Source organism: Hyla sarda, chromosome 10 (assembly GCF_029499605.1).
Source record: "Hyla sarda isolate aHylSar1 chromosome 10, aHylSar1.hap1, whole genome shotgun sequence".
NCBI lineage: Eukaryota > Metazoa > Chordata > Amphibia > Anura > Hylidae > Hyla > Hyla sarda.
The window spans coordinates 70,354,777-70,366,082 of NC_079198.1; the positions used below are offsets into that span (position 1 = coordinate 70,354,777).

Below are 11,306 nucleotides of genomic sequence, written 5' to 3' on the forward strand. Positions count from 1 at the left end.
CATGCCCCCTCAATACATCTCTATGGCAGAACCGGAGATTGCCGAAGGCAGCGCTTCGACTCTGCCATAGAGTTGTATTGAGGGGGCGTGTCGGCCGCCGCCTCGTGCAGAGGTCGACACGCCCCCTTCCCGCCGGCTGTCGGGGCTCCATACAGGAGATCTCGGGGGGCCCCAATGGTCGGACCCCCCGCGATCTGCAACTTATCCCCTATCCTTAGGATAAGGGATAAGTTGCTCACCACTGAATCACCACTGGACTACTCCTTTAATCTTGGGACAAACTTTGGTCCTCCTCTCTAGACAGCTATGAGCCACAACTGGCTAGACATAGCTTTGGCATGCCCCTGCTGACTCCGAGCTTATCAAACATTTATCTCAAATTTTTTAATTGTAACTTTGGAAATAATATATCAGTCATTCACCGTGACTATTTGTTTGCACTTAAACAATGCATATTGCTAAGTTTCACACCTTAACCCCCCCAACCAAAACAGCCCCTGCATTGCTCCTCCACGCTTGCCTACCCATTATCCCACAGTAATTGTGCCTCTTTTAACCAAAAAAAAAAAGAATCTCATGAAAATGTGTGGAATCCGGTTGATTTCCCCCTGTTTAAATTGAATGTAAAGACCATAACACACTGTTCATCTGGTTTCCTTTTGTAAAGCATAGAATTTTACATTACTGGGATTATTGAGCAACAACCAAGGCGGACTCGTTGTGCATCTTCTGAGCTTAACCTTGATTTGGCATAGTTTAAATTGTATTGTAACATTAGGGAAAACAACCAGAAAAGAATGAACACTAAAACTTTTTTTCAAAATGCTTTGTGTTGGAACAGGTTGCAAGATTGGGAAAATGGATGCATTAGTACCCTTTGTAATTGTTCGAGGCCAAAACATGCTGCTCCAAGCTACCCAGCCAGTTCGTCCAATTCAAAGTCGAAATCCGCGCATATTTAAAGAGAGACTATCACTGGATTCTTTTACTGAAGATGAAGTTTTGCAACATTGCCGCCTCAGCAAATTTGCCATACAACAATTATATGACGAGATAAAAGAAAACCTTGACAGCAAGACCCAACGCAGTAATGCAATTCCTGGGATGACAAAATTAATTGCCGTTTTACACTTTCTTGCCAGTGGCTCATTTCAGTATTGTATTGCTGGAAAGTTGGGTTTCACGCAACCCACTTTCAGCAGGATTTTAAGACAGGTGGTTGAGGCCATTGGAAAAATTAGCAATCAATACGTGCGTTTTCCCTATACTGCAGACGAACGTGCAAAAATTAAGGAGCAGTTCTTCAATAAATTCGGAATGCCATTGACTGTGGGCCTTATCGATTGCACACACATTGCCATTCTTCCACCAAGTGCTAGCGAGCAAAGCTATCGGAATAGAAAAATGTTTCATTCAATCAATGTACAAGTTATATGTGGCCCCGATGGCGAAATCCTTGATATAGTGGCAAGATATCCTGGGGGCACTCATGATTCTTTTATATTAAATTCCAGTGGAATTGGAAATCTCTTTAAAACTGTATACTTTAATGAGGATGTTTTGTTGGGTAAGTAAATTTTGATCAGTTTGTGATTTCTCTCAGACAGCTTTTAAAACCCATTTTTATTAGTCTGAAGAATATTTTTAATCAAGAAAGTGTTCACAGTTAGCAAATCCCCTTACCTGCCTGTGACTGAGTCCAACATGGATGGTGAAGGCATCCCACATATTCCGATACGGCCACCACTATACATCCCTGTGTGCACGTCGTAACTACAGAAACAAGCATTAGGTCCTGAACTAGACTGGAGGGATTACTGAGCTGACCTGTTGACGAATTAGTGTAGTTTCTTGTATGTTAGAAGTGTGAGTAATTCTTTGCATGTTAGAAGGAGATGAAAACTGACCGTGCGGTTTACAGGTAGCAACACAGTTGGGTAGCTTAGTTGTGTAATCAGGAAGCCATGTCAACAGTTACTAATTATGCACAGTACATTTCTAACATGACAGTGTTGTTGTAAAACAAAAGTTCTGCAGCAGCTTTTGTACTAACGCCATGTGTGAGGTTCACACTAACGCTGCCCTGTTTTGCAGGGTTGGATTGGCCACCTCGACACATGGCTGATAAAGCTAAACGCTCTTGCATGATGATAGATAATCTCTCTTGCAGCCAAGGTGTGTGGAGATTAGTTAATCACTCTCTCCTTGACAAAGGCCACATTGTGTACTCTCCCTAAAGCAGCATTCACCAAACATATTGCATGGGCATAACATTTCCACAATCATGTGCTCCCCAGCACACCATACGGCTACCCTCCAAAGGTCACCCAAAGACAAACAAACACAAAGCTCCATCGGCACACACAATTGTAGGGAGTCAGACAAGATGACACTGCTGGGGATGGGGTAGTGCGGGGACACCCACCCTATACTTACTTTGTCCATGTAGACCTGGACCCGGGCTATAAATATGGCTGCGGCGGAAATGCATGAGTTCCTCTCCAGCCTTGGTTGGACCCTTTCCTGCAATGCTCGCTGCCATAATACAAAATGCATTGCTGCATTGGGACTCTGTATACTACATCTCCCAGCATTCCCAGACAGCCCTTGGCATCTGGCCATGCCTGAGAGTAGCAGTTTTGCTACATCTTGTGGACCCTAATTTTTGAACCTGTGTGCCCCTACATATTATTAAAAGCTGCACCTCCAAACATGGCGAGAATGGACAGACATGCTGTGATTTGTAATGCGTTAAAAACTTGCCCTTCAGATGTTGGGAACAACTACTCACAGACTGCAAGGAGCCCATGTCGCAATGCTTTGAGTGTTAGGTTAGAAACATCTTCAAGTGCATATCGTTCTATCCACTAATGCAGTTTATGAAAAACTACAGTCCTCCAGATGTTGCTGACATCCAGCTTCAAGCATGCTCAGACATTCTGGGAGTTTAAGGTTGTGAAACATCTTGCTCGAAAGATGTTGTCAAACTCCTACTTATAGCATGCTTGTAGTTGTACATTATAAACATCTGGCGGGCTTCTTGGTGGACAAAACTACACGGTGTGTTGCAAACTGCTCGTGTCCAGCTGTTGGCAAACTTATACTCCCATTCAGCCCTTCAGCTTTCTAGACATGCTGGGATTAGTTTTTTGACCCAAACTAGAGTCACACTGGTTGGGGATCAATCTCATTTTCATTAATTCGTTTGTTTGTACGCATGTGACTGCAGCATTTGCTAAACTAGAACTCCCAGCATGCACTGTTAACTACCAGCAGGCACGGTCTAAAATGCTGTGAGTTTTAATGTGTCAACTGCTTTAGGCTCTCTGTTAGAAAATCATTGAGTTAAGTTTATAACACTCATTTATTTGGCAAAAAGGGTTGCACTAGCATTTGCATCACTCTAAGCCTCGGCATGCACGGACAACAAGAGGGCAAACTTGTAAATGTTGATTTGCTACTGCTGGAGCTTTGCCCCCCCTCTCGTGAGTGTACAGGGTACATTCACATGGGCCCGGTTTCCAATTACATTATCCTGCTGCCAGTTGTTGCCAAATTGAAACGGCTGCTCAACCTTCAGCGGGAAAATTGGTAAGATCGCCTGACCATGTGACTGGTCCCTAAAAACTGAACGCTACACTTTACAAAATATAAAAGTTAATTTCTAAAAAAAATAATAAAATACCACAACGCTTCCTACCCACTACCCCCACTCCAATTAAAATTTTAAATGACTGTAATGCCACTGTTTTTCAAAATTGAGGCTCCAGCTGATGCAAATCACCCAATACCAATATTACAAGACAACCATTAACTGTCCAGGCATGCTTTGATATTTGTAAGAGCTTGAAGCACCCTGTTTGGGATTGTTTTGTCATAACAAAAAAACCTAAAATGTAATCATTGTTTTGTCTCCCTCTTAATTTGTCCAGGAGATAATGGCTATGGACTCACTACATGGCTGTTAACCCCGTATCTATTTCCTAGAAATGAAGCTCATCAAAAATTTAATTTGGCCCATAGGAGAACACGTAGTCTTATCGAAAGGGTATTTGGTCAATGGAAATCCCGATTTCGATGTCTAGATGTTACTGGAGGAGCTATGCTATATAAGCCTTTACTGGTGGGAAAAATTATCCTTGCATGCGCGGTTCTGCATAATCTCGCCTTACTCCACAAAATCCCTGTGGAGATTGCCTCAGATCTTCGAGAGCCGCTGGACTGTGCCAACGTTTGGGATTCTGAAACAAACCAACCTGGAAATACAAAACGTGATGAGATTGCACGGAATTTTTTTCGACATTAGTTAGTGTACCAGAGACTTTGCCATGTCCCCATTGCATCCTTTACTAATCCTCTAGCCAAACTAACTTCATTCCTTATTCCTTTAATCTGCCTGCTTCATCTTTTTAATTAGTGGCCAAACTCATAAATTTTCAAAATGCTAGTTGCTTCCATGAAGATCCTCTCTGTTGTGAATGTGTATGTTGTGATATTGTTCAGGAAACGTTTTCAGTCAACTAATTAAAAAAAAAAGATCAAACTGTTTTGTGTATTGTTTTTAATCACTAACCAAACATTACATGCAAGCATGGATAAACTGAAACATTTCATTTAATGTTTAATCAATGCATGGAATTTCCTAATGTAAACCATCCAAATTATTGGATCAGTAAACAAATGTCCACTACATTTCACGCACTAAACCTGTTAGCGTGGCTTGGATTGCGGGTGCTGCTGTTTACAATGCTTCTTCTGACCAGACAAACGGTGCAGCATTTTTGAAAAAATCTTTATATTTATTTATCTGTTATTGTAAGGCATTTAGCTCAGCAGTAGAGGCGAACATCCCACTGTGCCCCAAGTCTGCATTGTAATGAATTTACAAGAAATAATCTTCGAAACGATGCACCATTTTCCAATAATTAAGAAACACTTGTATCATCATCACCCACACTCCAAGCCTGGGTAACATTGTAGTTCATAGCACATGAAATCCTTGTGCTTCACTATTAACCGCCAACTTTAACCAACTATATCAAATTATTCCCATTTCAAGCCCCTGAAAACCAGAAAGCCAACAGGAATGAGAAACATTGAGAGATCCTTTCTTTTTTGAAATCACAGGGAAATTAATCGGAATTTTATTTCTTCAAATAAACTGGGGCACAAAAGAATAATGTAAATTTGAATTCCTTTAGTTGTAATGGTTTTTTCATTCAAGTTAGAGACAGTGGCTAAATTAATCAATTTAAAATAAGTTAAAGGAGTAGTCCAGTGGTGATTCAGTGGTGAGCAACTTATCCCCTATCCTAAGGATAGGGGATAAGTTGCAGATCGCGGGGGGTCCGACCCCTGGGGCCCCCCGCGATCTCCTGTACGGAGCCCCGACAGCCCGCTGGAAGGGGGCGTGTCGACCTCCGCACGAGGCGGCGGCCGACACGCCCCCTCAATACAACTCTATGGCCGAGCCGAAGCGCTGCCTTCGGCAATCTCCGGCTCTGCCATAGAGATGTATTGAGGGGGCGTGTCGGCCGCCGCCTCGTGCGTGGGTCGACACCCGCTATCTCGGCGGAGAGCCGGGGCCCCGTACAGAGAGATCGCAGGGGGCCCCAGCGGTCGGACCCCCCACGATCTCAAACTTATCCCCTATCCTTAGGATAGGGGATAAGTTTTTCACCACTGGACTACCCCTTTAAATATTAAAGTTAATTTATGGTTTGTGATAATTTTTTGTTGAAAGTTTAGGACTATATTGGGGAGAATTTGCAAAAGAATAACATTTCCCTGGAAGTGTCAATTTTTAAAAGGGATTAAGTTAGTTTGTTTGGGCCTAAAAATATCCCATTCCCAAAAATCTAAGAAACCAAACAAACTTGCATCAACAACTGTGTCCTAGTTGTTGTTAAAGATTATACCCAGAGTGCTTTGGAAAAGGAGTTGTTCCCAACTTGGTTTAGGAGAATAGCGATAATATTGGAGGGCAAAGCATATTACTTTTTGGAAAGGGTTTTGTTTTTGGAGAAAAGAATGTCCCCTCCTTTCTTGTTGGACTTTTTCACATTTGCACAGGGTGTGGAGGTTGTGGAACATTTAGTTGGCAAAGCAAGTTCCTGTTTGCAACTCATGAGAAATTGAGCTGCTGATTGTGGTTGGTCAGTAGTTTCCACTCTTATTTGTGGGTCTACTAATGTTTGGGGATTATGGTCCATTTTGGTGACTGTTAAATCTAGTGGACTGTGTGAAATTTGAATATCTTCATCATCATATGATGGTGATGAGGGAAAACTAGCACCTAAATGTGTAGGAGAGATTGTTCCAATACTACCCCTCAAAGGTGTTGTTGTCGTGCTTGAACTGCTTTCTGTCGGCACTGTCTCCATATACTCTGTTATGTTGGGTGGGATTTGAGGGGTCGTTTGGGTGTTATTTGTTAGGTTTACACTCTGGGTCTCTATTATTTTTTCTAACAGAGTGGAAATTTTTGATAGCCCTTTTGACACAGTATTTGAGCCCTCAATAAATTTTTCCCCTTGTCTAAGCATGGCATTTTCAAGACCTAACAATCTTTGATCCACTTGAGCCATGAATTTTATGTGTTCTTTGGTATATTCGGTCAAAAAATTAGTTTGTGCAACGGTCAGTCCTAAATCTGATGGAAGAGTAAGTTCCCGGCTAGGCACTGTGTCTGTCAAACTTTCGTTCCGATTCACTTGGACTAACTCTGAAACATCATAGTCCGGGTGATCCAGGTTCTCTGGCTCATTATCTTCATTACTGTCTGGGCAGAGGTTGTCTTCCTCTGTGTTTTCTCTTTGACCTTAAGAAGATGATAGGCTCAGATTGTTAATAGTTCCGATGCAAGGTAAAGGTCACACTTTGTTGTTGGTCCCAAAGGTAACTTACTGATACAAGTTTGGCCTCATGTTCCACACACATACTTATAATATCTGTTGGCCAATTAACATGCACATTTTGGCTGGGACTCCAGCGCTCCTGATCTGCACATCTCAGCACTGAACTCGGCCCCAACACTTATTAATTCCTATTTCCACTGGCTGTGATTGGCTGAATGGTTTCATCCAATCCCAAGCCACACTCAGTGCCTGAAACATTAATTAATTGTAAAATCATCCATCTAAAGCACTTCTGAGCCTCCAGCTGCGAAACTACAACTGCAAGCATGGTATGACACTCTAAGGCTGTCTATGCATGATGGGGGTTGGAGCTTTGCAACAGCCCTGCCGCTCCTCTTAGCTCTTCAACCCAGCCGCTCCTCACTGTTCCTCACCCCCGCCGCTCATCACTGCCACTCCCCCCCTGGCGCTCCTCACTGCCACTCACCCACGCCGCTCCTCCCTGCTCCTCACTGCGGTCCGTTGTCTCGTCCCTGCACCATCCGAGCCCCCCCCCCCAGCCTCCTTACCAGCAGTCCCCAGTGTTGTGAGAGCATTAACGGCTGGCCGGTTACTGGAGGGTGGTGGCTAGGCAGCGGCCCACAGGGAGGAACAGTGTGGAGCGGCGGTTGTGTTTTCAAACTACAAACCCCATCATGCTTTGGATGTCTCATCATCCATCATGTAAAGCAGTGCTGCGCCTCCTGCTGTTGCAAAACTCCCACTCACATCATGGCCGGACAGCCTTCGGCTGTCAGGGCATGCTGGGTGTTGTAGTTTTCCAACAGCTTTATGCAAAGCACTGGTTGGGATGGATGATGTTACAGTTACTTTTTAGCCACACAGTGAATGGGGCTTGGGTTTGTCTTAAAGCATTCAGCCAATTCCAGTTTGCTGCAGGCAATGTGAATTATTACGTGACGGGCCAGAGTACAGTGCAGAGCTGTTGAGTGCTGGAGCACTCCACATCTCATGGAAAAAGGATGATCGCAGTGGGTTTCACTACTGACACCCGCTGTGATATGTCCCTATCTGTAGCCTACCACTACCCTCAACATGGCGCACACTCTGCTCCCTAATGGGAGCTGCAGCACCTGCATTAATAGATTGCAACAAGTGACATAACTTACACCTGTTGTGATCTGTAAAAGTACTACCTCTCCCATCATGGAGCACAGTGTGCTCCATATTGGGAGTGCTTGTATCAATAACCACAGCTGATGTCACTCTAGACATCAGCTGTGCTAATCCTATATAAAGTATACAGTCAGCCGGCTGACCACTTTTCTAATATCCCTGCCGTATATATCCTAATAATTTGATTTCCCATACAGTTGAGATTTTCTTGAACCCTCTCGGCAATCACATATTATTGGGAAATATGAATATTACTAAATATATGGCAGGACAGGGCTACAGAGGATAGCGGCCAGCCTAGGGAGTATACTGGAGGATCGGCGCAGCAGACTAATGTGACAGCCGGGGCGATCTGACAGTGAGTGAAAGTGCTACTACTCCTATCATACAAAAGCGTGTTCCATGATGGGAGTAGTAGGATTACCTTCCAAATATATTTCAAAATTTTCAAAAGTCCTAAATATACATATACCCTTTTATTTTAAACATTATTACAAACATACATTTTTGTGCAAACCTTTTTTTATGTACAATTTTTTAATGTTACCCATTAAAGTGTATCATAATAAATGCTACAGTTGTGTTAAAATAAAATAAACAACAGTAAGCCAACAAGGCAATTCAAAAATCCATAAAAAACGCCAAAACACAGTGACAAAGTATTGCCCTTTTTCTGGAGTTTTTTTTATGGTGTATTAAGCCCACCAAGAAGGCTGGGCACAAACCTCCAGGGAGTTCTAGCCTTACAAGATTGTCACTTCATCAAATTCGTGAACTTACATGGATTAATTGCACTGAAGCATACGTCAACTGTCCCAAAACCTTCGATTTGTTCTTTGCTGCATGTTGCACCCACTTTTTCCTCCATTTCAGTGAGTTCCTCCTGACAGCTGGGGCCGCCGCCGGTTTGTCTTGCATATCGTGCTATGTTGGCCATTTTGGCTATAACTTTTTTTTTCAAGTCACTCCATTTTTTTTTGAGTTCAGGAATGGTTCGCATCGCAACTCCAAGGGAATTAACTTTTTGCATAATGCAGGTCCAAGCAGCATTCCGGGTTATCATGGGTATTTTATCGTTTTTCCCGGGAAATAGAATGCTATAATTTCCTATAACCTATGAAAGCAAATACCAAAAAAAAAAAAAAAAAAAAGGATTATTGGTTCTGCAAAAATTTAATAAGACTTTAAAACTTTCCTCTAAGGCTAATTAATTGGATGTGATGGTACCTTTGACTAAGGCTTTGATTTAAATTAATTATAATCTCCCCCGCCGCTCCTCACTGCCACTCACCCCCGCCGTTACTCATTGCCACTCTTCCCACCGCTCCTCACTGCCACTCAACCCCGCTGCTCATCACTGCCACTCACCCCCGCCATTACTCATTGCCACACTCCCCCGCGCTCCTCACTGCCACTCACCCCTGCCGAGCCTCACTGCCACTCACCAACACTGCTCCTCAATGCTCCTCACTGTAGTCCGCTGACTCGCCCCAGCACCCTCCAAGACCCCCCAGCCTTCTTACAGGCAGTCTCCGGCGGGGTGCGAGCAGTAACGGGTGTCCGGCTACTGGAGTGTGCAGTGGCTAGGGGGAGGGCCGAAGTGATTAGGAGGGCAGAGGGGTGGGGGGTGGTTGGCAAACTCCAAGCCCCATCATTCTTTGAAGGTCACATCATCCATGAAAAGCAGTGCTGCGCCTCCAGCAGTTGCAAAACGACAACTCCCATACAAACCCCCCAACCACACAAGACCAAAGAATGGCCCCAATCTACGGAGGAAGCCTGCAATTGTGACCGAACAGGTAAGCTCCTGAAAGTTAGAATAGTGTGTTCTCGAGGGCTCTAGAATGCTAGGTGTGCGTGAATGTGTTCTACATTGTTGCCACTTCAAAGTGCCACCAGTTGTTAGGAAAAGTGCACCTCCCAGCATGGCAGGACTGCATTCTGCTATCTTGCCATGCTGTGATTTGTAGTTGTGCAACATCGGAAGACAACCTGGGTCATTGAAAGTGCTCTTGAGCCTTTTTTCTCCATCAAGGTGCCTACAGCTGTTGCTAAACCAGTACCGGTACCAGCTGAGGATCAACAGGATAGAGTAAAGTGCTCATGAGTATAGTTTCACATTCCAAGTGCCTGTGGCTGTTGCAAAACGACTACTCCCTGCCTGCCAGAGCAGCATGAGGCTATCTAAGCATGCTCGGCGTTGTACTGTAGCAATAGCTGAAGAGCCACAGGGTAGAGAAAGGTGCTCAAGAGCATTGTTGGCTATTTAGAGTGCCTCCAGCTACTACAGTACTATAACTCCCAACATGCCCTGACAGCCTTTGGCTATCCGGACAGGCTAGGAGTTGTAGTTTTGCAACAGCTGAAGAGCCTCTGGGTTGGGGAAAGTGCTCTACATTGACTCCCAATCAGAGTGCCTCCTGCTGATGCCAAACTACTACTCCCAGCATGGCCAGCCAGCCTTTGGCTATCCGGACATGCTGTGAGATGTAGTTTTGCTACAGCTGACGAGCCCCAGGGTAGGGGGAATTGATCTAGATCTTTTGGTCCCAAACCGAGTGCCTCCATCTGTTGCAAAACTACAACCTCCAGAATTCCCAGGCAGTCTTTAGTTGTCTAGGCATGATAGAAGCTATAGTTTGGCAACAGCTGGAGTCACTTTCAATTTCAAAAACACTGTAGTATCATCCACAGTCCATGATGTCTTTTTACATTTTGCAACTAATCTATATTAACATATGTGCGCAAGCTTTGTGTGTTTTTTAGAAATGAAGGCTGCAAAAGTGTGAAAGTTAGCCTGAAAAAGGAAAGCCATTCCAAATGAAAAATAGCCATAGGATAAAGTTCATAAACGTTGGGGGAACTTTGTTAACATTTAAAAAGGTTGTTTTAATTTAAATTTACCTCTTCCACAAGCATCTCCATTTCCTGATCGGTATAATTTTTTTTTTTGACACTTCGTAAACGCTGTTTGGGGGGGGCAATAGTGTCCACAAGTTCCGTGTCTTCCTGAGATGAATTTTCAAGCAATGATGGCAAGGATGGTGGATTAGGTATTGCAGCAGACATCGTTTGCAGGATTTCCTCTGCAGGTGTAGGCTGAGGAACATTTTTTTGTTTGCTAGCCCTTTTCCCTCCCACTCGTGACATGACAGCAACAAGTTTTCTAGTTGTGAGGCTAAGATGGTCAGAATTTACTATATTTAGTAGAAAATTTGAGGCAGAAAACGTGGCAGTGAACCTCCGTGACCCTTCTGAAACTCTGACTGGAAA

The 11,306-nt window shown here is 43.8% G+C and overlaps 2 protein-coding genes across 2 annotated transcripts; one reads left to right on the plus strand and one right to left on the minus strand.

Annotated features, from left to right (window-relative positions):
• Window positions 1-858: 858 nt before the first annotated feature.
• Window positions 859-4,306, plus strand: LOC130293211 (putative nuclease HARBI1). Its single transcript, XM_056541713.1, has 3 exons — window positions 859-1,567; window positions 2,095-2,175; window positions 3,933-4,306. Exons 1-3 carry the CDS (start codon window positions 859-861, stop codon window positions 4,304-4,306), a joined length of 1,164 nt encoding a protein of 387 aa, XP_056397688.1.
• Window positions 4,307-5,730: 1,424 nt separating this feature from the next.
• LOC130293667 (uncharacterized) lies at window positions 5,731-11,034 on the minus strand. The gene is made up of 3 exons (XM_056542650.1): window positions 10,938-11,034; window positions 8,814-9,147; window positions 5,731-6,820 (listed from the first exon to the last, which is right to left on the minus strand). The coding sequence occupies exons 1-3, from the start codon at window positions 10,956-10,958 to the stop codon at window positions 5,994-5,996; spliced, it is 1,182 nt and encodes a 393-aa protein (XP_056398625.1). The 5' UTR covers window positions 10,959-11,034; the 3' UTR covers window positions 5,731-5,993.
• Between the last annotated feature and the right edge of the window lie 272 nt (window positions 11,035-11,306).

Excerpts from the sequence above, each read along its gene's own strand:
- LOC130293667 (XM_056542650.1), bottom strand. The coding sequence starts at position 10,958 with ATGGAGATGCTTGTGGAAGAG. Across the intron at positions 9,148-10,937 it reads TGGAGATGCTTGTGGAAGAG|GTTATAGGAAATTATAGCAT; the intron begins GTAAATTTAAAT and ends TTGCTTTCATAG. Across the intron at positions 6,821-8,813 it reads CTTCAGTGCAATTAATCCAT|GTCAAAGAGAAAACACAGAG; the intron begins GTAAGTTCACGA and ends CATCTTCTTAAG.
- LOC130293211 (XM_056541713.1), top strand. The coding sequence starts at position 859 with ATGGATGCATTAGTACCCTTTGTAATTGTTCGAGGCCAAAACATGCTG. Across the intron at positions 1,568-2,094 it reads TAATGAGGATGTTTTGTTGG|GGTTGGATTGGCCACCTCGA; the intron begins GTAAGTAAATTT and ends CCTGTTTTGCAG. Across the intron at positions 2,176-3,932 it reads TAATCTCTCTTGCAGCCAAG|GAGATAATGGCTATGGACTC; the intron begins GTGTGTGGAGAT and ends TAATTTGTCCAG.